The 27,155-nt window shown below is 38.9% G+C and overlaps 1 protein-coding gene across 5 annotated transcripts in view; it reads right to left on the bottom strand.

Annotated features, from left to right (window-relative positions):
* Positions 1-27,155, bottom strand: part of TRAK1 (trafficking kinesin protein 1) — a 137,764-nt gene that overhangs the window by 31,762 nt on the left and 78,847 nt on the right. For 3 of the 5 annotated variants that reach the window (XM_086742853.1, XM_086742856.1, XM_086742857.1), the window contains 2 exons: positions 6,479-6,559; positions 2,922-3,034 (listed from right to left, as the gene is read on the bottom strand). In XM_086742853.1, the coding sequence (XP_086598979.1) occupies positions 2,922-3,034; positions 6,479-6,533 (168 nt within the window). In that variant the 5' untranslated portion in view covers positions 6,534-6,559. Of the gene's footprint in view, positions 1-2,921; positions 3,035-6,478; positions 6,560-23,512; positions 23,715-27,155 lie in introns of those variants that run through there. The other 2 variants (XM_086742855.1, XM_086742858.1) reach the window with 2 other exon arrangements.

Below are 27,155 nucleotides of genomic sequence, written 5' to 3'. Positions count from 1 at the left end.
AAAAAGACAAATCTTAAATTGTAGGCAGCACCATCTCAGCAAAAATGGACACATCTTGAGATTGGAGCTGCAGCATTCTTACTGAACATGGCCAATACACCAGCAGGTAGACACAATTTACCTGGGAACTACACTTCTGCTGCTGAAAAGGCTGACACTCATCTCTGTAACCAAAATAATTTACAATTCAAAAAATTTTCTCAACATAACGTTTATGCTTTCAGTGTATAATTCTGGAATAGTAAGCTGAGACTAAAGCATCTGTGAATGCAGCATAGTGCTTGCTTCAGTGCACTCACTTTTTATTCTCTTAAGCGCTACAGGACAATTCTCTGTTCCCTCAGTTTTTATTGAGCACGACCACAGACCCTTCCTAAACCTAAGCAGCACCTGACAAGACAATCTCAAGAACATAATGGATCTTGCAGAGGTCTGTATTATTTTCATATGTACCTATTAATGTGGCATGCTACAAGGACACAGAAAAAAACTGAGGTACCTAATGGGATGGTCAGAAGGTTTTCAGGACAAGTTTAGTAGGTCAGAGACACATAAAGCTAAAATTATTCATGCCATGACACATATACCAAGAAAACCTTAACATTATACTGCACACCAGAAAAAGAAAGTTGTCTATATATTACAGAAACTACCGATCCTCTAGACAAACAATTTTTAGGCAGTTTTTACAGAATTTAGAAAGTACTGATGAAATTATCTTCTCTTATCCCTTGCCCTTACAGACAGTTGTCTTGATTATCACTCTATTCAAATATTCAAAATTTAGCATTAATGGAAGATCTGAAATGTACTAAAGATTTTCAACATGCAAAAGTGTCATGACTTTAAAGCCTGGCGAGCTCTGCCTCAAAAGTATCAATTTCTGAAGAAGTTAAAATGACAACATGAAAGATGGGTGTTGATAGACCATATGGCCCAACATATCAAGCCACCTGGTAGAAAGCTTATTTCTGGTGGCCCTTTTCCTAACGCCACTCCCGAGTCCCTCTATAATAAAAATAGACCTGGCAGAGGCAGTCCATCGCTGTCCCCCACCTTCCTCACTCAAATCTTCCATTCTGGATGTATGGTATGAATGCACTGCCCTGTCCAGTCCATATGCACGTGCCTAGTAAATGCCATATAGACCAATGCACAAATAAATTGGCCTGCCACATGATTGGGCTTGGGCAGAAAACAACGGCACTCCTCTGGAACATAAGAGAATTTGTTTTCCGTGCCAAAAAGGGTAGGCCACACCAAAGGATATTATTTTTGTGTGTGTACTCTACCACCGTTTATTGCACAACTGGGATCCCCCCCATCCATGCTTTATTCATCAACCCATCTCGGATAGAATTCAACACCTCACACTCCTGAGCAGTTTTATTAACAGCCTTTTAAAAAGTTTTTAATCCACTGTGGTTCATTGTTCTCCTGCTCACCCTACAATTGTAACATTTCTCTCCCTTTTCCTCAGAACTATATACAGATGAGATTCACAAACCAAAGTCACTGTCCCAGAATAGAAGAAACAACATTTGCCTCCAGCTCAGTTAGTAAGTCAGCAGAGTTTAGTGACACTTGCAGTACAGATAAAGAGCTCTTTTAAATTATCCTGTACATTTTCATCCAAGATAAATCTATTAAGAATCTGCCAGTACCTATGGCATCTAATGCCCCATTCAGAGGAACACAGTAAGAAATAGTAACCGTATAAATACTTGACTAAAACTTCAATGCTTTGTGGAAGAACCAAGGTGTTACTCGAAACAATGCAAGTTTTCAGGTATGCTTTATAGATCACACCAATTCAGAAAACACAGGCACCATCACATTATATTCTAAACATGTTCATCAAATGTCTAACACATTATTACTGCAGTCAAAATCAAACAAATGTATGTACTGCAGCAGGCTACCGACCCATGCTTCCAGATTCCCTGGAAAGAGACACAGCAAAATCACAAGAACTTGTAAGATCTTAGCAATCTAGACAGAAGGTAGCAAGTCTCAGCCTGTAAACGTTTGCTTCCCAACATAATCCAATGCTTCCTAACATTGACAAGTTCATACATACAGAGCATGTTAAATAAAAATTACCAATCACTAAACTATATCCTGACTCACCTGAACAATGGAAGCTTAACACAAATTCATGTAGTTGGCCCAGCTTAGAACAGGCAGGATGCACATGATCTCAGTGAGCATGCCCTGCTGACATCTCCATAAATACAAAAATGGATTTACCTTATATGTGACATCTATATCATATTCAGTTTGGGAAGCAAAGGGAAACACTCCCAGCATTCACATGCTATGTTCTAAGAGTGAAAATTCAACTCAGGTATGAATAGAAAAGCATTTGGGAAAAAAAAAAATTAAATATCAGTTGGTGAGGAAGACACAAGTGAGGACTGAGAAAGATTCAGGGGACAAACACGAAGAACAAAGAGCTACACAAAGGAATGTAGGAGAAGGGAAAGAGGGATGAGTGAGGTAATCTGAGGGGAATTATGCATAAAGCAGAGGAACAAGGACAAAACAGGTAGAAGAAAACAGTGAGTGACTCGAAAAAGCAGCTGATTTCAGAGGAAAATGAAATCCGAGGCAGAGCAAAATTCAATGGCTTGAGGTGTTTGGTTTTTTTTTTGTTCCCCCCCCGCCCCCGATGACCTGATTTGAGTCAACAGGTCAAATTACTTTTTTTGGTCACATTTCTAAACATGTACATGCTATAAAAATGGCTAACCAAACTGCTGCAACACAGATTGATCTGCTATGAACAGGATGCCCAAGAAAATTAAGTATGGACAAGGTGAAGGTAGAAGGAATATTCTCCTCATCACTGCAGATACAGCACTCAGACATAAAAAAAAAAAAAAAAAAAAAAAAAAAATCAAAACATCAAAAAATCTTACCTCTTCCCTGATGTGTTCTACTTGCTCCTCCAGGAACTCATTTCTTTCTGTCAGTGATTTATTCTTCTTTAATAGTGACTGGCCAATCCGAGCAGCTAATTCTAAGTCCCGTTCTTTCTGTGAAGCATTAAGAAAAGAAAGCTAATTTCAAATTTTTTATTCACCAAAGTATCAGAGGGATGGTAAAACTGTCATGAAAGGGAAGGAACAAGTACTTGAACAATAAAGAAAACTTTTTCCTTCTGTGAGGGTTTGTTTGGGTTTTTGCTAGTTTTCTTTCTCTATTCCTGCGTATGTTACACTCATTCCATTTAGAAAAGACTGACCTATACAGAGTTATTGAACCATGCACATGAAAGCACAACTTCAAGGTCTAATATAAAACAACGTAAGCGAAACCAGATCTGGTTCTCTATTACAGCTTTGTTTGAGAAACTACTGAGGGAAACTATTCCATCACCTTGTTATACCACCTGCAGAACGCAATCACAGAGCTTTAGAGGTTACATTTTAAAGAATTTTAAAGAAGTAGAGTAAAAATAGCAAAGAACTTAGGCATTTCGAAGCATTCTTCAGTTTCGACTTGCTCCAGCTTGAAATGAAAGGCAGTAAGGTGTGCAGGAGCAGAACCCAATTCCACCACAACAAACGTTCGGCTCCTATCTTCTTCGTATACACACATCCAGTAGTGCTTTTGTATAAAAACAAGTTCTATCCCTTTCCTTTTTGCAGATACCCAAATCTACATTAAGTGGCTACTCTCATGTCATGCTTGCCCCTTCTTCTCCCTCTCTATGTGCACCGAACTGGAAACAACTGATCTAGACAGTTCACCACACGCACCAATAAAAACGAGAAGCTTATCCTGTTGATGACATGTTGCTGTGTTGGGGTTGTAATCCACCTGGGACAGGATGATAAACTGCCTAAAACTGTGCACCATTCATAACGCATTTCTATTTATCACTTTCTTATTTAATTACTAGATCTTTACAATAGTGGGAAAACATCAGTACATTTAACTCCTTACTTACTTTTAGTTCAACATCATTTGAGCAACAGTTTTCTCCCTGTCACTGAAAATACTGTTTGGGGCTTATTTACTGCGCCTGACAGCCATTCAGATTTTATTACTAAAAGCCACCTTGTGTCATGTAAACATTAATGACAGCCTACAAAACCAACAGCTACAGATCACATGGATTTGAAGTCAATTAATTTGAATGAAGAGGCTTTCATTGTGGGGGGGGGGGGGGGGGGGGGGGTGGAAGAAGAAGTTACGTAATAACCAGTAAATAATAGTTTAAAAAAAGGTTATTGATCACTGCTCTATCTACAAATAGCATTTTCCAAATGGTTTCTGAAGGTCAGGATTACACTTGCTTTGAAAGCTACTGGCACTATCTAGCCATAAAATCTCCATATAATCTTATGTACAATCTTTCAGAACAATAGGTCCCACAAAGTTGACCGAAAAACATTTGGTTTACGTATTAAGTCAACTTATTGTTCAGTAATTTGTCTCTCTTCACAAATACAAAGTGGAAAAAAAAAATATTGCTGCAGTTTTGGCTTTACAGAGGAAGAGTTAGACAGCAACAAGGTTTCATATCTCAAAGTTGAGGAAGGTAATTGTATTTCCAGGCTCTTTAACTTTCCTCATCTTCTTACACAATTTTTAGCAATTCAGCTCTAAATCTCAGCTTAGGGTCAGGCCTCTTACTCACAGTGATAAGGCATTGATTCATTACAGCAATATATAACAAAATACTGAAGCCAGATACATTTACATTATTATTAGAAAGGGATGAGAAAGCAGATTCAGAAAGGAATCTGCTCCTATTCTTACAGCACACCTGGGCAGGCCTGCTCTCACTCCCTTTGCTTAGTTTCAGGGCAACAGGCACAGATTTTTCAAAATACCTGTGCACATGTTGTTCTGAGATCTTCTGTCTCCCCTCAAAGGCTGCACCTTGCACCCTGCCAACTTTGTAATACGTTTATTGGAAGCTTGTCAACCAGAACGACTGACAAGGGGTAGGTTTTGGGGTTGTCTTTCACTTGCATGTGTGAATGTAGCAGAAGGGGTTACACCTTAACCTCTGCAAACAGATATCATCTCTTGTGATAACCATCATTTGGGGAACAGAGAAAGGAGTTGTGAGTGCACATCTGCCTAGGAATAGAGTAATTCAATCAGACATTATGGCCAAATAAAACAGAAAAGCTCACTAAAATTATTTGTTTCATTGAAGGTTCACCTATCACATGTTCCCTCATTTTTCCTTTGCCATCATCCTGACAGGGAAGTACAGCAGAAACTTTAAAACACTGGCTCAGCAGGTCCTTCTTCCATTGCTCCCATGAGTGTGATTTCTGGATCTATAGACATTTGGCTACATGGGCTCAGGGGAGGAAACAGTTTGGCAGAACGCTGCATCATTACTAGAAGGAGCCATGGAAACAAATGCAAGTAAATCTCAGCCAAACAAGACAAAGGGAACAGGACACAAACAAGTAACAGACTGTTACTACAAGTTAATGGGTTATTCCAGGACGAGTCTTTTAGGTAAAGCATCAGTTTTAACTGGTATTTTAAAGAGTTTGGCTCAAAGCACAAATGCAGGACTTTGTACTGAGATCAGATGTATCAAGCTTAAGTGGGAGATGTGAGCATCCCCAGGCTTGCTTCCTTGCAGAATCAGAGGAAGAACAGATCACTCATTGCATCTTGGCTAGACAGACTGCATTTTTGACACTGCTAGCGCAATAAACAAGAAAATAAATATCAAGGATTAAATTACACTAAGTCATTAACTAATACAGTTTTAACAGTTTTCACCTAAAGAATTCTTCATAAACATTATTTGGAAAATCATGGCTCAAGTTTACTGCAGAAAAGCAGCCAACTTCAGCCAAATGATTTATTGTTATATTTAGCAAACATAAGCATCGTAGCTTGACAATTGCTTTTTGCCATTTCTTGAATGCCAGGAATTACAGTAATAACAACTTAGATAATAATGCTATTTTAAAAACAAAACAAATCAACCAAACATAAGGCCAAGAAGAAAAGGTTTGGAGACAAACGGAGCGTTAGACATTCTCTAATTTTGTGTCTATGCACTTCTCTGGAAAGACATGATCTGAAATAATAATTATGAATACAAGACTATTTGTTAACTTTTTTTTTTTTTTTACATTTTAAAAGATAATAAATCCATCAATGATGATACTATTAGCTTTACACATACTGTAAAAATACGTGTCATTTTAAGATTATTCCCCTCCACCATTCATTATGGCAAATATTTGGCCAAGAGCAAGTTAAACGCCCTCAACTGTAAACTAAGCACAGCTAATGAATCCATATGACTGAAGTAAACAAATGACCTTTACTTATATTTACCTTACCAATGAGATAAAGTGTACATTCACTCAGAGCACTTATTCCTCCTCATTTGAGGACAGTCTACGAACAGTCTTTAGTAGTGGTACCATACAATTTCTGTACTACTTTCTCATAGCATGTATGGGTCCTTAAAGAGATGTAATACTTGCCTCTTCAAGAAGACGTGTAACAGCATCTATGTCATTGTATGTTTTAGTCATCTGGCCCACTCTTTCAGCACATAAAACTGTGAGGAAATAAAATAAAATATTAATCATATTGGCAATACTATGGAAGGAAAATATCCTTTAAAGAGTTTAGGTTTGCATAAGTTTTCATCTTATGTCAACCTTTGGATAAGTATATCAAAAACAAACAAAAAAAAAACCCCTAAAAATATGAAAAATCAAAGCTTCAAGTTAACTGAGACTACAAGTGTTTCTCTTTTGTAATGACTATTTGTTTTTGTCAAATCGTTAAAATGTTAAAGCTTTCTTCTCTGAAGGGCAATGTCCTGAGTTAAAAAAAAAAAAAAAATAAGGAAGAAGTGAAAACAGATCTCCTTAGATACATAATTAGGATTCTATCATGTCACCTAGTAATTGTATTACATGCAGTAGAACTACTCCATGAATAAGCAACTCCAATATCGTTAGTAACACTGCGCAAAGATACTACGTCATATAACTTGGTATGAACTGGGTTCTATGGTATGAGACAGCAAAGTAAATTAAAAAAATGCATGCACAATAATAAATGATTCTTATAACATCCAGACCAGACCACAGTGGCCACAGTAGCACTCAAAAATATTTACTGAGATTGGATGAGATTATTAATCACTAAGGCGGAGCCAGGAGTTTTGTTAGGCTGAAGAAAGTACGCGGAAGTTTAGTCTACCGCCATAGGTGATCGTTCAAGAAGCTACACTGAACAAGTGTGCAAGTTTTCCAAACATCTACCAGAGGAAACAACACCACTTTCTGCTCTACTCTCAAATTCTTTTTATTTTCAGTCACACGTATTCCTCAAATCCTGTAATTCTGAAAAAAGGGATTGATAATTAAGTTTAGTTAATCACGTAGACTATCAGTTATCAGGCTGCTGTAGCACAAATTGTTTATCAGGGGATTTACCCTTGACAACGTCAGTTAAGGCTTAGTATGGCAGATTGGCTAATGTTGCTCCAGCACACATTAAGGTAGGGGAAGAGACAGATAAGATCTAATAAGATTTAAATGTAAAGAAAAAAAAAAACAAACAACAACAACAAAAAAAAAAGTTAAAAAGTGTATTGAGTACAGTAATATTACCAGGAGACAGTTTGTAACCACAAGGAAACAATGCCACCCAATTTATAAATATACAGTATACATATACATAAATATACGTTGATCACCACTAAGGCACACCAATAACATATCAAGTGCAACAGTACTTAGGTATCTGTGGAGATGTTGGGGGTTTATTTTTCTTCCATACTTGAACATCAGAAAGTTGCTTGAACTACAGCAAGTAGTACTATTTTTTTTTTCTGCTTATTTTCCTTTTCTCAAATTCTATTTTTAAGGATCAAATCCTGAAAACATTTACAATCTTTAGTGATAATGGTAGTGTCAGTGAACTCCAAAGAATGCCATTGAAAAGACTTATCCAAATAATTAGTGTCCAAACAATTGGACACTTATCCAAACAATTAAGTCTGAAAGTGGTAACAGTAAAAAGTTTATGCTTCAAAGTAGTAATTTGACAAAAATCACATAGCAAAAGAAAAACCAACTATAACACTGTACAAGCTAAAATACAGCGCATCTGTAAATTACAAGCTATACTAGTGAAAAGCAGACTAATCAGGATTCCACAGAAAAAAAAAATTGACGCTACTTGCAAAGAACAGTAGCTATAGCAAATCAAGGGGTAAAGTATAAGATTTCAACAGAAACTTCATATAAAGACAGACGGTGTCATGTTCAGAAGACTATTCACAATAAAAAAAAAAAAAAACTAACATGGCCATAAATCCAGTATTTTCCAACATAGTAAGTTCATAAGCTATGCAATAAAATGTCTGTCAGAAACCCTGACACCAGCAGTTTCTTTTCCAAAACAACTGTACACTAAATAGTTTCCTTGGTTTCAACATTCCCTTGCTACTATAAAATCATGTTTGAGATTGTCACTAGCAAGTTCATTTTAACTCCGTACCTAATAATCGCCACTGATTATGACTATGGCAACCTCACACCATCCTAATTCAGGTGAATGTATAACCTTCCTAACATCCAAGCTGGTAAAGGGATGGTACTCCCACAGACAGAATAAAGTCACTCAGCTGGGAGAAAGAGTGATAAAGGTTGATTTGTGTGGCTGCTCAGTCGGCTGTTCCTTCAGAACTTGCCGTTTAATCTTTAACACGGCAAGGTAACACCAACAGCCTTATTACAACAGACTACTTATTAGCAAAGCGCTTGCGACCTGGTCACCAATAGCTTTTATATCTCAAAGCTTCCATCAAACTTCTGTTGGTCAGTGTTAAAACAGAGGTCTTCATACACTATTCTGCCCATGTGGAAGGGTTTCAAAGTAGAAATTATACCTTCTGCATCCTCTTCAACATCCATGTGGAAACAAACTTCAGCAGACTGCACATAACAAAATGCTTGTTCCAATCAACCACTTTCTATCAGCACTCAACATGCAACACAGCAGAAGCACAGAGCTACTACCTAAAAGGAAGGTTTTCTTTCTGGAAGGAGGGCAAACTTGCAAAGAGGTGTAGCTCTCCATCCCTCAGAAATCAAGGCTTGTGGGAAGAGAAGGTGAAAAGCAAGGTGAAAGAAAGCAATTCAGAAGCAGCATTAAAAAAACCCACAAAATAGTGTCCAAGTATGTAGTTATTCAGCCTCCATAGATTATAAAATAACATTTGGTCAGTTGCTAGCACTATGATTTTGATTTCCTTAGTGTTAAAAAAAAAAAATCTACCAGAAAAAAAAAGACACTATTTTGAATAATCATGATCAGTGAAGTATGGAGGGGGAAAAAACCTCCACAAACTCCACATCTCTAGTGGATTCTGCACAGTAGGTTTCTAGCCTGCTGGAGCTTCTGATGAATATGACAGCCTGGTAACTCCACTGTAGAGATAAAACAGCAAATGAAGGACAACACCCTGTAGCACAAAACCTATAGTGCCAATTTACTGACCTCTTTTTGCTCACTTGCAAATTAGTATCATTTTTGCTTGAGGGTGATAGGAAGCACCGTATCTAAATGCATAGATGCACACATCCAAATCAAACACAGTTTGTACCTCTCTGTTTACAGAGAAGGCTGTTAGACAACAAAGAAAGAAAGAATAGAAACAAAAAAAAAAAATGTACAGAGCAAGTGGAGGGACAGAATTCCAGAAACAGAGTTAGAAAATGTGTTTTGGTAACTGTTTTGAAATTGATGTCACAGATCCAACATAGGAAACAAAAGCAGAGAAACGTTCTATCACATTACTTTCATTATTGCATTAAATATATGCTACCAGGGACACATTTGCAGTTCAAAGTATTTGGATTTTTTAACAGCCAAACACGCTAATGGATAAATGCTACTCAGATCAAGTATTTCCTCTGCCTTAAAGCGGTTAGCATCATCTTCATATCCTCTTAAAGCTTGCAAATTTATGGGTACTCACATTCCTGTGTTCCCCAATGTGAGTACAGCTGCAAGGATGTACTCTGCTTTTATTTTCATCATCTATTTAATGCACGATCCAACTGGAAGTTTCTTTCAGGCTCTGAGCTCTGCACTGACTGAAGCACAGATTCCCAAGCTGAAGATGCTCAGGGAGAAGGAAGGGAAGTAGGTACTTTCCTAGATTGCTCCTTGAAAGTCACACATCCATCTAGCATGCTGCTTAGAGGAAAAGTGTGTTTCCAGGAACAGGAAACAGCCATGGAAGGGGACTGGTGCAAGAATACTATTGGGAGCTGCTGCAAGGAGCCACCACCCACCAAACGGGAGATTCAGGTGGAAGAAAAAAAAAAAAAAAAAAAAAAAAAAGAAGAAGAAAAAAAAAAAAAGGAAAAAAACCCAAAACAAACAAACAAACAAAAATAAAATCACAGGAGCCAGCAGTCACAAGTGTCCTCAGCTCCTGCTCCCTGCATCCCTCCTTGAGGCATGCCCCATCTTTATTTCTGAGACAAATTATATAACTAAAAGACAGCAGCCATGGCTAAAGAGGAAATCTCAGCTCCCACTGCTCCTCTTCCCATCTATTTCCAACTACTGGGGAACAGAAAGGAGATAAGATGTTACGGTAAAGTTTCACCTTTGGGGCAGATAATACTGACCTGTATAATTATAGAGTTTAAGAGGGAAGCCCTTAGTGCATGGGCATTTCTCCTACTACCAGACTATGTTCCCTCTACATCAGGATAAGGGAATACTGTTTGTGGAGCATAGATCTCTGGCAATTTTAATACTGATGGTTCTTATTGGCAAGGTAGCAGCACGGGATAAACTTATTGCTCTTTTTTGTAACAGTTCCCTACCCAAAGCCTTTAGCTATGGCAAGGCCTGTTATATTCTTGATCAGTCATGAGAAGCCCTGCCTCATGAATAGCTCTGCTCAGAGCTCTCTCCAAACACTGAAGATAGAATGACAAGTTCATTGCATCCTAAATGTTTGACATTGAGACACACAGAACAGACACGGCAACCGTGACTGACCAGCTGCCCCCCCTTACTACCAGATACCACTTGGCAAGCATCAGCAATCAGAGACCTTTGGCAGACTCACACTCCTCAGCTCACTTTGGTTTCATTTCTGAAAGGCTATTTTTGCATTCCAAGGATAAAGCACTTGCCCTAGAACTGAAGCTGTGATTTTCAGACACCGATAGTTATGCTCTGGCACTGGTTTGCTGTGAGCACTACGTTGACTTGAGCCAAGTGCATGAGGAATTCTGAAATTGTGCCATATTAGCTATGTTCCTTTTCAAATAAAATCAGGAAAATTATACCTAAAATGTGCCATCAGCTCTTTTACTGACCCAGACTAGAAAGATTTTACATGCTTAAAGGTAAACATGGTAGCTTCTCCTCTACTAAAGAGGAGGTTTTGGTGGCTCTGGCTAAATTGGGGCAGAGACTTCAGGTTATCACACTTGAGACAGCCCTGAGAGAACATGTTAATCTAAAAAACTTAAAATTTTTAAGAGAATACTGTCACAGGAGCTTGAAAAATGTGCTTCGAGGCACAGCTTGCTATAAGTCCAAATTTTAAGATAACAGAGCAGCAGTTCCTCCAGCATCCTCCACCACCCCCCAGGCAGAGGAGCAGGTCAGTCCCTCCAGAAGACAGATGGGGAGATCAGCAGGTGGCTGTGATCCTGGTTAGAGGGATAAAGAGTGGTCACAGCATGCCAACTGCTTCACAGCTGTCAAGTCACACTGTGGGCGAGCTCCATGGAGAAGTCTGGAAGAACATAATGTTGTGAGCGGTACACACTCTGTCAGCAAGTACATATTAGCGCGGTGAAAAACTACTATCGTTAAGTTCAAAAGACAATGCCAACTGATTTTTTTTTTCTTCTTTTAAACTGTCACAGTCTAGCTTACTGTGATTTCAGTGGCATAGTTCATAAATTAACCTTTTAATATTAAGGTGCAATTCTAAAAGAAGAGATTTTGTCTTGCCATTTACACTATGGTTTGAAGGGTGTTTACTGCCATTTCTCCCATGTAGTATTCAAACAGCTTAGTAAATCCAATATTAAAGCCTCACATTAAAAAAAAAAATGTTATTACTTAAACTCAGGTTTGGGAAAAATCTCTGCTGTTATTTCTTCCCTAAAGCTTAATGTTCAAACACTCAGGTTGGTAGCCATTTCAAAGTACTGTCTCTAAGTAGGGCATGAACTGCAACAGATTTTGTTGTGGTGAATGAAGAATCAAGTTCAAAGAAACTTCAACAAGAATGTCACACACTTACTTCTGCTATTAGAAGAATAAACACAGATCAAATGTGGTAACTTGGAAAACACAGCCACAAAGCAAAGCTAAGGAAATATGGTAAAACACCTGGAGAGAACCAAAGGCTTTACCTCATTATTGTCTCCACATTCGAGTCCCACAACTTACCATCATCGTAGTGCATACACCATTTACTGATACAGCTCAGCATAGCTCTTCTGTTAAAAGTAAAACTTTTCATGCAGGATTTTCGACTACTAGCCATTGAATTACTGTCTTCACATTCTCCTCCATCCATTTTTTGTCAAGAAATGTCTGGACTGCAGTCCTTATAACTAACAGATGAACATAGAGCTTAAACCAGGATATAGACTGCAAATCTTTCAAAAATCCTAAAATGAACTTACAAGCCTGTATTAAAAGCCATACATTGTCACCTCTCTCCCTCTCTTAAATACAGGATCTTTTCTTATTCCAACTCTGGGAGGGATTGGCTGTGCCAAAGCTTTCAAGAATTACTAGTCTCCATCTCCTTTGCTTTAGTGTTTAACAAATCCAGAGTCCTTTATAGCCTCTGTTCTAGTCAACGTCTTTGTAAGATAGAACAGGTATTTTTTATTTGCTGTATCTCAGACTCTTGCAGTGCATGAACTCGAGATTTTAACAATGATCACAAGATGCTTTTAAAATTAAACTTGGGCTAGATTCTTAGCCTACACCTACCCAGTACTTCAGATAAGGAGAATTTTTAATCTGTTACATTAGTAAAGTGAAATAGTAATGAACGGCTGCCATCACAGGTCCTGAACTGGTCTTGTCCTGTCCTACCTGCAAAAGCAAGAATCAAAACACAGCCCAGTTTCAGAATTAGCTGACCTAACAAATCATTAACCGAAGAAAACTTATGGGCTGTCCTTTCACAGGTGAGGTTTTTTTATCAACAAAAAAAACAAGTAGACACTATCAACAGATATCCCTGCACGAAGTTTCACTGCAGTCAGCTCAAAGAACAGCTCATCAAATGAAGAGTAAATATGTTGCTATCAGGCAAATTTACAACTCCAAAGCAATGCACTGACTCTGGGAGTGTTCTGCCTAGACCTTTACAAAGGTGCTTCCCATACTCATCAAGAGAACAGATTCTGTAATGCTGCCAAGCGTAACGCTCCTTCTGTGACATAGGCTCTAGAAACAGGACTGAGGGCAGCCACAGGATCTAAATGTTGGGACAGGGAAAAACCTCACTACATCAAAATTACCATGGAAATAATAAACAAGTAGTGAGTAGACATTCTGCTCATGGAATTGGCCAAACAGTTAAGGAGTCGTAATTACATCATTTTTACCCCCTTCTTTTCAATAACTATAAATGGTTATAATGAAGCATATTCTCAAGACTTTCTATTTCTGATACTAAATGAATAGCCAGATATGGCTAAAAATATTTCTTCTGTTGAGCATGAAAAAGCTGGTGTTTCCATCTGCTTTAGTTATAGAATGGATTGACTCATCCTCAACAGAGATACTATCATTTATAAGTGAGCCCAAATGCAAAGATACACAAAAATGATATATGGCATTTCTATGTATCTGTATCACCACTACACTGTGTAGGTGACCTGAATGTATAGGTGGAGGAGAGAAGGCATCTTGAAAAGGCATTTCAAATACATACTGAGCTTCTGAGGGAAAGCTACTGTAGAAAGACAGTGCTAAATTTATCCCAGATGGAACTCTATATCTACTCTCAAAATCAACGAGAACAGCTTCAGACCGTACTTATATCTGCACGAAAGGTAAAGTCAGCAGGAAGAATAAGAACAGCATTATGTATGTTTCAGTAACCGTTTAACCACTAAAGAAAAAAAAAAAAAGAATCGAACATAAAAGAATGTCAGTTGCCTTTTCTCCGTAACATTCTCCCCCCCCTCAATCACCAGTTTTAAAGTTTCCTTTTACCAATATTTTCTCAAGTACCTTTCTATTCTGCACAGACACAGAAGTTATCTCAGCTTCCTTCAGAGACCCACAAAAGGAGAGATGGATAGTTTATTGACCGAGTATGAATGAAATCCAAGTGGAATATTTGATTCTGAGGAAATCTTTACAGGAAAGCCCTGTGCCACAGGATTCAAAGAGCATGTTACATCCATGGAGGCTTTGGACACAGGAGCCTCTTCCCATGAGGCGAATAATTGTGTAAACTCACAGCAGGTCACATTCTCTGTGCTATCTTTCAAAGCATCCTTACACCAGCTTTATGACAGTGCATTTGGAAGTACCAGTTCTCTACCATAAACCCACTATTTTGGAACGAAACTTAGAGCACATGAAATAACATAAATGGTGCATTTAGCTTCTGGTGCCTGAAGCCCTGAAAAAAAATTGCCAGTCTGGTTGGAAGCAGCAATCGAATGGCTACGCTCTCTATATAGCAGGTGCACAGGGCGATTTTCAGTTTACAAAGATTCATATTCCCACCCTAACAGGCCAGTAGCCTGCAATACTGCAGATCTCCATTATTTCCACAAAGTATGGCATGATTTTTGGGTTGTTTGTTTTCTTGAAAGGTAAAGTCACAAAACCCACAGCTTGGATTATTTCTATTCATGTGCTTGCAAGTTCATGGATAAGCACAAAATTGTTGCCCTGTTCTTTTGCTCATTTTTAGAAGTACCCGTGGAGAATGATAACCTGAGTCTCCTAATACACATACAAGCTGTACATATAAAGAAAGTACTACATTTCCAAAGAAAGATAATTTCCCAATACCAGTTTCATTATATAAAAAAGGTATTGAATAGCCTATATCTGTTGATCGTCTATTTCTTCTTCAAAGGAGTGTACATAAATTAAGATTCATTCTATTCATATAAGAGTATTTTCTCCATATTTCATCTGAATATACTGGCTACACACTAAAAAAAAAAAAAAAGTAAAATTTAGTAATTTGAAGCCACATACATCATTCAAATCACTTACATGTTGCCATGTGCTACTACCATAGAAGTTTAAAATCAAAAGGTGAAAAGTACCTTCTTCCAAGATATCAAGGCTCTGCCTGTTAAATCTGCATTCTCTCTTATTCTCCTTTTCATAATCATATTCAAAGCTTTCCTCTTCGTTTGCTGACATTGCCGAAGTTATCCCAGATAGACACGATACGATGCCTTAGTCTCACAGGAGATGGGAAGTCATTCCCTCGGAGGCTGTGTTTTTGAGGAGAGCAAAGCGAGGTCTCCACAAAGCAGGATACCATCTTTCCTCACTCACATGCTCAGCCAGGGAGCTCCTGAGCGACTGAGTTATTTGTCCTCAGCACAACAGCTTTGTGTCATACAGATGGGGTGGAGGAGGGAAGAGACCATCTGTCTAATAATTACTAGAAGATTTACATTGTTCCTCATATCAGCTCGGAGGGTGGCCAGTTTTTGCTCAGCAGCTTCGCCAGCATATTTCAGATGAAGTAAGCGGGCTGGAAGCGCCCGTCCCGGCACTCCTCATGTCAACAAGGTTCTCTCTCCTCTGCCCCTGCTCTTCCAAGTGAAGTGGTAGCTTCCCACAAGCGTCTCGGCAACACGGAAGTCGGACCCAGCCTCCGACTGTCACACCCGGTGAAGGGCGTGCACCTTCCCGGAGTTAAATCGCTTCTCAGGTTGCCTCACGCTGCCAGTAACAGATCGCACAGGAGCGGTGAGCAGCCGAAGCTTGTATACACACACACACTAATCCCAGCCAGCGGAGAGATCCTGAAAGCTGCAGGTGTTGTAGGGCACGGTCTGACTGCAGCATCCACCACGCACTAAACCCGCTGTGTGCGGAATGAGGCTGCGGGGAAGGGAGTGGGTGTTCGGGGCTTTTTTTTCTATTGCTTTCATAAAAAAAAAGATAACACTTGTACAAAGGATTTAAGTGACACATCAGCTGTCAAACGAAAAACCTCAACTCCACATACGGCACTCTAGTGTGTTTCCAAGGGTGTAGGTATCTCCTCTCTGTTCAACAACAAACAAAACAACTCGTGCTCAAACCTCTTGGTTTCCAAAACGTTGTGTTTGCTAAACTTGACTACACACATAGGGCAGGTTAAACTTTCTTATTTAACTTTTTGCAGCTATAGATATTTAGTGTTTGCCAGGTTGCCTCCCCCACTTTCAATGGCAAACAGGTGCCCTTTGCTGCCGCAGAAAACAAAGCGGTCACAGGCAAAGTGGGGACACTGCAAGGCAAAGGCATCCCTCTGAGGGGACATAACAGCTAGGGAGGGACAAATGACAAACACAAACATGACAAGTCAGCAGAACATAACAGTTAGGGCAATGTAAGAAAACTCTCTGTTACCAATTCTCTAGCGGTGTGAAAGTATGAGGTAGCATGAGATGGGAGGGAACTAATTTTATGCAATCATGATTAATTATTCTGTTTTAAGTTTTAAGCTCTTGATATTTACATTCAAACAATGTAACAATGTTTATATAAACAATAGCCAGAGGATATGAAATGCACAAAAGTGCCTGCTGAGGAAAGGAACACTCATGTCTGAATAAAGAAAGACCTTACTACTCAAATGTAACAACTTGACCTTTGACTGCCAAAATTTACTGCAACATTCAGCAGCAGCAAAGGCCTCAAAACTCAGTTGGGAAAAAAAAAAAAAAAAAAAAAAAAGAGTCACCCCTTTCTCCCCATATCGTGGCATTAAAAGGTGTAATCTTAATAATAATGCAATGGAGCCTACTTCTAGATTCTGATTCCTTAGAGCTTTTCTGTATCCTCCTTTTTCTCCTGTGATGGTGAATCAAAACTCTCTTTAAAAAAAATCAGACAGTAAGAGTCTTAAGTACCTACTTCTCATCCAGTGTCAATCTACCACATTTTGCTAACAGCTACAGAATGGAAATTCAGAGAGTAACCAAAACCATAAGACTCGGACATCTTTAAAAGAATGCAAGCACTTTAAAGCTTAGGACAGAGAAGTCCACCCCTGCCAACCCTGTTGATTTCAAACTCTGTTGGTTTTAACATTACTGACTAGTGTTCAATTTTAGGTGACCAGCTAGCTTATAAAGGGGCAACACACTGCAAACATGCATGTTGCTGCCCAACATACATGACAATGTAAGGAGAGAAAATGAATATTCCCACATGCTGGCTTCTGAACTGTGACTCATGTCAACTCACGCTGCACAGAAGGACTCTGACACTCCAAAGCTGAGAGAAAGGTAAGTGTTGCAATGCCTATATTGATATCAGTACATGATAAATGCTGATGTGAATTCATAATGGGTGGAGAAGGAATGTGTACCGCACCCTCACACTATCAACTCGTTTCTAGTGTTATTCTGCAGTGAGCACTTTTAATAGTGCAGAAATATTTACGTGCTAAAGATTAAGAGCCAGGTTTCCAACAGATACCAAACAATAAGTGGCTATGGAAAAAGAAAAAAAAAAAAAACAAAAAAAAAAAAACAGGTAAATTGTATACCATTCTGAAAATATACATCCTAATCAGGAAAGATTCAAAAGAGATTTTTAATATTTTCTGGAAACGTATACTCAGGAACATACCAGAATGAACATTCATTTTTATGGGTTGCCACTGCAAAGTAAATTTGATATATTTGCTGCAATCATCACTCTGAATTAGCAGCTAAAGACATTTAACTCCTCTCAGGAAGCTTGCTAAGTGAGTTGCAATGCTTAAAGCACACAGATGCACGCTCCTTACGTGATGCTCACACGAAGGTACAGACCACGTTCAGTAACTTTGCAATCAAGCAGGAAACACAAACCCGGAGCTAGTTTGAAGAAGGGTGAGGTTGGACACAATATAAATAAACCCTCTTATTCTGACTCATTATTTCCAAGGAACTCCAATGCATTCAAATAATTTTAACCTTCCTTTATCAATGCAAATATCTAGACTTTTGCACAATTAACCATGTTAATTTTGACAATTAACTAATAACAATGCTGCACTGAGAACAAAGAGATTCTCTGTAAGCTAACGAGTCCTAAAAACAGTAGCTGAAACAGCAGCACCACATTTTAAAATATATTGATGAAGAAATGTGGGTGTTTCAGGGTGGGCTTTTCAAGGAGGGGAGATAAATTGGTCATTGAACATGTGCTTTCTCTGAAGATGTACAGTCAAGATTAGCTTGTCCAAATGTTTACAGGTTTTGCATGTTTCCCACTCTTTCAAAAGCCCACCCAGATTATTTTCTGTCAACTCAACCAAAAGGGCAGCATGTTACTTTTGCAAAAAAAAAAAAAAAAAAAAAAAAAAAAAAAAAAAAACAAACCAAAAAAAACCGGTATGAAATGGGATCAATTAGGTAAATGCTTCTCTGGAAATTCAGCAGCTGAACAGAATAAAGAGGAAAAATATCTCTACACTGAAAAATAAGCCACATAAAGACAGTGTACAAGTAGAAGCAGCTTAGGTCTGACTGGATAAAGAATAGTCAATGGAGGAATAAAGAAAAAGAAGTGACATAGCAAAAAGCAGAAAACCAGGAAAATTTTATCAATTATTACAAGAATATAAGTAAGGTTCAACCATATTTATCAAGTATAATGACACGGGAACAAAACAAGAACAACCTGAATGAGAATTTTAACTGCATAGCAACACAGCAAGGGCTATTTCAGAGATTGCATGCTACGGGCATTCATAAGATTCTCATAGATCAGACAGCGTACCCACAGTCAGCCTCCACTCAACAACCAGAGTATCACCAGGGTTACTCTGTCCACAGGGACGGAGACAAAAGGGGGTAATGTATGAGGGAGACAATGACTCATCACAAATGCCCAACCATCAGCCAAGCTCCTACTGTAAGAGAGAAGGTGTCGAGGGAAGTGTATTTTAAGTAAAAAGGCTGACTGCACCACCCACAGAGCTGGTAGATGTGTGTTTGTGAGGTTACCTGTTAACTAAGATGCACAGAGAAGAAACATGGATAACTGAGAACTTTCAAAGAGCTGCAGCAGGGAATACGGAGTATTTTCTAATGCTGCCTTACAGAAGTGATTAAAAAAAAAACCACAAACAACCTCAAATAAGCAAACTAAACATTAAAAAAAAAAAAGATCAACCACAAGAAAGAGAACTAGGATACAGTCTCCGATCTGCAAAGGCACACTAATATAAGCAAGGCAAGGGATAAGTACTCATGCTAAAAGTGGCTAAGAAGTCAAGGAGAACAGGCATTATTAATTATTGTTCAGCTAAAGAGAAAGTTAGGGAGCTTGCTGATAATTGTTTCAGTGTACTGGAAAATAGAACAGAGGAGAGAAGCTCCAAACTGCAAACAGAGCAAGAGATGAAAACATTTCAACGTGAGCAGGAGGAAAAGGCAGGTAGGGGTTGAAAGTTACAGAGAAGAGCAAAAGCAAGATAAGGCGCGCCAGAATGACCACGAAGTGCAATGAAGTTGCTCAGGCAAACATAAAAAGGGTTAGAAGCTGCAGCACGTGTGACAAACAGGGCACATAGTGTGACCAGTTGGGGGAAAAAAAGAAAAGATACTATTTTCTCCACAAGAAATTACCAAAACTCATGGCCAACAAAAGGAGGAAAGAGCCAAAGGCACATACACAAAATCATCTGGAATTGTAGGCAATGAACTCTCAGGCAATACTGTGGAGTTGTTCAGCTAGAAATAAAAAAAGTAATGAAAGAAACCACAAGAAAATTAACTTGATCTAAAGTCAACATGGACTTCTCTAGAAAGCAATGCTCACTGAGAGCATTACAAATACTGGCCTAAGAAGAGGCAGCGGGAGAAACCTACTCAAAGATTTCTATGGGTATCTACTCGAGAAACCTGATCTGGTGGTAGGTGCCCCTGCACACGGCAGCGGGGCTGGAACCTGATGATCTTTAAGGTCTCCTGCAACCCAAACCATTCTATAATACTTATCTGTTTATTTAGTTTGTGGTGTTCTTTTGCATTATTTTTTTTTTCACTCAAGTTGCGCTGTGTGAGCATTTTTAAGAATCTATTTGTTTTTTCTCTTAAAAATCACCTAGATGAAGCTAGACTTTTATATTGTTATCTTTCACAATGAGTCTGCAAAAGTTTAATCTTTTCCTCTTTCATCAGTCTGCTATGAAAATAACTACTTTCCTACTCAAGTACACACCCAGCTCTTTCTCTCTCCTCATTCCACCTACACAGTGTTTCATTAATACCACATAAAATGACAACTGTCACTCATATTATAAAATATTGTACTTTAAAATGTATCTAAAAAGCCGTGTAATAGTTCTTAATTATAGAATTTTCAATTTATTGCAATGTTAGTTAACACCAGTGTTTCAATCTTCACGTAAATAGTGTGATATTTTATTGTCTAATTCCATCTACTCCTACCAAAAATAAATTCTGTAAAGGACCTTATGTAAAAGGATTAATTCATTATTCCAACCCTAGAAAACCTTTGTAAAGATTTGTAAATTTTTAGTTTTGAGCATTTGTTCTTTTGCTTTTGCAAGGCATTAAAAAAATTACCACCACCAAATGCAAGTTGAAGACAACATTACAATATCAGTCCATACAGAAGTTCATTAAATCTCAGGTAAAAGTGAGAGTCACTTTTTTACCTATTAAGTAACAGCATTAAAACCTTGTATCTTGGTGTAATTTTGGAGTGCTTTTTCCCTTGAAGAACAAGAAAAAATATGCTGCTAAAATAATTATGAAAAAAGTAAAACAAATAAAGACACACCTTTTAAACAGAAGTCTTGAGTCTCAGTAGCTTTGATAAAGAATGTATGAAGAATTTAATCAGAAAAACAATTCTGTATGACAATATATTGTGAGATTCTGTATTAGTTTCAATGTGCCACCAACTCTCCTCCAATGTTACATTTACTAAAAAGGATGGACTGAGTATAATTCACAATTGAATGCACACATACATCTGAGTTCCAGAGAGTCCATGTATAGCAGATAAATAAGCTAACTACACTTCATCTTGTCTTAAAATAGATATTCAAAACAGGTCAGCTGAGCTGCAACTGCCTATCACTCTCTACTGAATATAAAAAGCATCTCAGGAAAATCACTCTTGTATCAACAAATACACAGTAGGGGAAAAAAAAAAATCAAACATTGATCAAGAGACACGCATCTCCTATAATATGCCATCTGCTGTAGGTTTTGAAAAAAAGCTCAATTTTCCACTGTATTTTAAAGATGCCTGTTGTCTCCCACTGCAATCAGAATACCCTTCTCCATCAACAGAAAATGTCAATACCATTTTAAACACAAACTGATATGCCGGTATCAAAGGCCAATGACTACGCCTTCGACCACACCTCTCAAATCCTCCTCTTTCTCACACACTTCCACTGAGAGAAGTAAAATACAGCTAAACCCCAGAGAGTTCCATTAAACCTTAGGAGACAACCATTCACCTGAGAGGCCGAGACAGGATCGACAGCACTATCCTGCCATCATGTAAAAAGCAGTATTTTAATTTAAACAAAAGAAAAAAAAAACCAAAACCAAAACCCAAACACCATTATGCCTTACCTATTGGAGAGATTTTTCCCTACAAGACGTTAAACCCTGCTTTCTCTTGGGCGATTATGAGATGAGAGCTCTCCAATTACCCCACGCAGCCAGCTAGCACAAACTCTATCTGACCTTGTGCAGATCTCAGCTCATGGAAGAAGTATGCTGCGTGGTGGCTCAGCACTCCCAAGAAAACTTGTAAGCCCAGGATCAGACCAACCACTACAGCGTTCCCGAGGCCCTGGTCCCACAAGATGTTTAAATGCTTGCCCAACACCTGTTGCTTATTCCATTACCGTTAAACTCCCACAGCTTCTCCAGTGCAGCACACACCTTAATACAAAACTGACAAGCAGATGAGCTTTAGCTCAGCTGTTCCGGCATGCCACACTTCCACACAATGACACTCTGACCAGACAGACGAAGGACCATAAAAAAGAACAATGAAAAGAAGGCTACCTGTCTTTAACCTGAGAAAAAAAAAAAAATCAGCTACAGCTTTTAATGATAACTGTTCTATTTTTTAAGCTTCTAAAACCAGGCCAGCTCAGCCTGTTACATCATGCAGATTAATCAGATGCTACAGTATTTACTAGGGTTAAACCTAGAGGATAAAAGTTATATAATGGATTCAGTCCAATCTAAAGTCGTCAGATCTTCCAAATAAATATGCACTTTTCCTCTTTGAACACCTGGACAGGAATAATCAATTAAACCTAAGAGAAGTTCAAGTTTAACAAGCTTCTAAAATTGTATTCCATTCCAGAATCTCATACAGAGAAACAAACTCTTCCCATCTCCTCTGATACTGTTATCAAAGCACCATGAAATATCTTTGTGTACTACATACATACAGTATCCCCTGGGCCTACACTCCTTACTGCTTTCTGTTCTTTGCTTCTCTCTCATCTTGGACTTGCCTCATTTAAGCCAAGCTCTCCAACCAGAATAAAATACATTTATAACTACTGCTTTCCCAAAGGCTGCATTTTGTTTCAGAGGTTACCACTGAGTGCCATCGATGAGGAATCTTGCTTCTTCCACTCTGCTGAGAGCAGTTTTAGCCATTCCTTATCCTTCCTCATGTGCCTTCTACCAGACGTCTAATGAAAATATTCAGAGCTCTGATAAAGAAATAATCGCCCAAGCAAACATTAGAAAAATCACAGGAGGCCCAGAAGATAGTGCTCGATAGAGTTCGTAATTTTTCCAATTCAAGAAGTTAACCTGCTCACTGTTAAAAAGCTACAGTTTTGAATGCCTTTCACAGACAAACAACCACAGAGAAAGCACGTATTGCCTAATTAACACATTAAATATATACACAGTATAGCATACTGGTACTGCAGAAAAAACAAAGACTTAAAACTCAAACCAATAAAGAATCTTACAGTAAGTGTATTTAAATTCAGCTATTATACATACAGTTAGCATTTCAAATATTTCTCCCTCTGCCAAAAGATTGCTTGTACAGAGCATACGCTCCTCTGCCACTCCCTTTGAAAAAGAGAAAGCTATACAGCATAGTCTCTTGTAGCATGCTCACAAGAGATGCTGAGGTGCAACAGAGATGCAGGCATCTCCACTAAACCAAGGTGCTGCCTTTTTTAAGGTACTTCAATTTTAACATCATTGATTAATGATGGTCCAGACTTATAAGCTCCAAATCCTGCAACAAGAGATCAGAAATAAATATTTACCATCTGTGCATTCTTCATAATACCAGTCCAGTTCATAATAATCTGCTTCAATGAATTTCTGCATAGTCAGTATCCTTCAGCAACATAGACGAGATTTCACTTCGCTGCTAAGGTCAAGTGAAATGCAGCCATGCCTTCCTGCCTTTGCAAAATGCCATAGCGCGAGGAAGCTTGCAGAAAGCTGAAAATGAGCTGCACATCTTCAATGAGGCTTCCACTAAAATAAAAAGGGGGTGTTGGAGGTGTATTTGGGGGAAGAAAAATATTTAAAAAAAAATAGAAAAAGGATGCAGAAGGGAGAAGCAGATGCCCTGGTGGCTGCTCTAATAAAGAAGCTCCGCACAGGAGCCTCGGATGGGTGTTAACAAAATCATCCTATCAAAAGGCTGATGCGCTGACGTGGGGGACACACACCACCGCCTGGCTGTTTCTAACTCATTCCTTTCCTCCCTAGTCTCCACATCTCCTTCAGTCTAACATGTTGCCATGGAGATGAGCTGGCTCCAAAAGAGATGCAGAGATGAAGAAAATGCATTTTGCTGTTTCTGGCTTTACAGACTAGAAGCACCCCTCCATACTGGAAACAAAAATCCTTGCTCAGAAAGATGACAGAACTCTCTGCTGACTGCTCACAGAGCAACAGCATCATGCCTTTGCAATTCACTGGGTACATGCAGTACATTAATAATGAAAGACTAGTCCATTACTACACTCCTCCACATGGTTTGATAAAAGCTTGCCTTCCCCATGGAAAAATGAAACTACATTACTGCTTTGTTACATTATCCTGGCTGACAGAATAGAATCCTTTGTGCAATCTCTCACTGCAAAAGTGGCAAACAAAAAAATGAAAGAATCTGAAAAATCAGGACAGCTCTAAGTTTCCCCTTGCAATAAAGCTAATCTACTTCTGCTTTTTGCCCTCTCCATGAACCACTGACTTTTTTTTTTTTCCCCCCCCCAGACATCTAAGCTTCATAGTCAAAAACAAGGGATTAGGACAAACTTTCATTATTCCAAAAAATGCTGAAGGTTATCAGAACAGCTTAATGTTGGTGTTCACCATTTCGGAAATGAAAGAAAAGACTATTTTTACAGCACCAAATAAAACCGTGTTTAAGCTATTAGAAGAGAATCCATTTCACGAGCAGATGGCATTAAACCATCATCATCATCAAGCACAGCAATTCAAAAAGCATGTCTGAATCTGCGCAGGTACAGTTACCGAAGGGACCGATACCCATTTCATTCGTAACAGTCACATACTCTTCACCTCTTTCTCCCTCTCTTTTAGAAAACTGTATTTCTTTGCAAACACTGGCAGAAACACTGGGATAGATTAAATTGTGATGTATGTTAATAACACAAGGTAGGAGGCCATATTGGGTCTGACATGGTGGGTGTCTGTCTAACTGAAGACTCCACCTGCAAGAACAGCTATGAGCAGGTAAGGAAGAATTACACAGCACTTCCCCTCAACTGCCCTCTCAACCTCCAATTTTTTTCAGCTTCAGAGACAGCCTGACAAAGACACAGTTTCTACTTCAGCAATTCTCGAAGGACTTGCTCTGTCTATTCTTGAGACCATGTACATTTTTAGTACCTGCAACATCCTCTTGCAAGGGATTCCACACATTTACTACTCATGATCTAAGAAACCCTCAACTTCTGCTTTGCATCTCACTTTTACTAACTTAATTTGATGCTTCCAGCTCTGGAAATCTGAGCACTCAGTTCATCTCTCCTTTCCAATCGCTCATGATTTTGCAGATTTCTGTTAAGCTCACCCACACTCATGCCTTTTCTAGGTTGTCACCACTTGCTCTACTCCCTGATAGGTACCACTTTGCTCTCCTGTAACAGACACAGGTAAGGCATAATCAAGCTATGCAGAGGAAAACACATCAGTTTCATGACCACATTAGTATTTCAGCTTTATTGGTATAACAAAAAACAAACAAACAAAAAAAATCATCACTGCAGTAAATCTGAGCTTGGGAATTGCCACATTTATATCTTGATAGCTGAAGAACAGATTAACAGATCTGTTCACACATCTGCCACACATTTGTCAGTGGTAATTGGCTATGTTATCCATTCAACTCGAAAGTTCCAGACCAGGGCACAACTCAAATGCACCTTTGTCTGCAAGTACATTATTTCATTGGAAAATAATATGTTTCTAAGTCAGGGAGTGGGGAACAAACCAAACCAAAAACCACCACTGTGTCCATCTTACAATACAGTAACCTATTTGGCAATATGTGCAGGATTCCACTCTACTCAGCACTGGTGAGGCCACACTTGGGGTACTGCGTTCAGTTGTCTTGTGCTTCCCAGCATTAGAGAGAAATGGACATACTGGAGAGAGTCCAGTGAAGGGTCACAAAGGTGAAGGAGCCATAGCATCCCTCCTATAAGGAAAGGCTGAGAGCTAGGACTGTTCAGCCTGGAGAAGAAAAGGGTCAGAGTGGATCTTATAAATGTGTATAGACGCCCAAAGGGAGCCACCCAGGACCACCAATATGGGAGGTTCACCCTGAACATAAAATAAATAAATAAATCAATCAATCAAATTAAATAATAAAAAAAAAAAATCTAAGAGTGACTAAGCACCGACACAGCCTGCTCTAATGGACCCTGCTTGAGCATAGGGGTTGGACCAGATGCTTGGAGAGGTCCCTTCCAACCTCAACTATTTTCCTATTCTGAGATTTTGTAGTTGAAGGGCCTCCAGCCATTTACTTAATTTGTTCAACTAAAACAGACTAAGGTTCTTCGAACTTCTTTCATTATACCAAATACTTATTTTTAACATCCTAGACAGTAGGAACAAGGGCACAGAGCTTCATATGACTGTAAACTTCAAAAATTCACAGAGACTAAAGTGCTAGAGCTCTTCCTTAAACACAGCTCCCCCTCGCCCCTATGAGATGTTCCTGGCCAGGCACTCCATGTGTCTAAACACCAGTTTTGTTTAACTTTACTCTCATATACCTGTCTATTCTCCTCCCTAAACTAGCCTTCGCAGCTGGGGCCAAGGTCTGCAGCTCTCCCACGGGGGTGGCAATCAGTCAGTCTCCAGATGAGGAGATCCAGTGTTTGTACTTCAGTTATTGCTGGTGGACAACTTAGTTGGTGTAATACCCAAGTAAAGTCAGTCAACCTGCTCTAGGCTGGCAGCACTGCCATTCTTGGTAGGCTAACTCAAAGCAAAAAAGCACAGCCTTAATCAAGGAACCACCACATTTACTTGCCCCCTCCATTTATAGGATTTCAAAATACAAATACAAGAACCGAACAAACAGCTGGCACCAGAGCTTTAGATGCTAGAATGAAGACTGCTGTCCCTAGCTTCTGCCCCTTTGTACCCACTACAGGCCAGGAAATTCTTTGTGCCCTATTCACTTCTAGCCTCACAGATGAAAGGCACAAAAAACATTCCGGTTTCCCCACAGAGGAGACAGAGGCTATCCCAGCCACTGCTTTTGCATTAAGCTAACCTTAGCTCTCCTGAAATCAAGACACACACTGAGATAACAAGGACCTGAAAAACAATATTTACTTTAATTTTGACAGGGATCACATTATTTTTTACTTCATTCTGCTGATCAGATTTTAGCATGCTCAATATTTATGTGAA

This window comes from Chlamydotis macqueenii, chromosome 2 (genome assembly GCF_036417535.1).
Source record: "Chlamydotis macqueenii isolate bChlMac1 chromosome 2, bChlMac1.mat, whole genome shotgun sequence".
NCBI classification, from domain to species: Eukaryota; Metazoa; Chordata; class Aves; order Otidiformes; family Otididae; genus Chlamydotis; species Chlamydotis macqueenii.
Note: the sequence above shows the minus strand (reverse complement) of the source record. Positions and strands in the feature narration are given on the sequence as shown.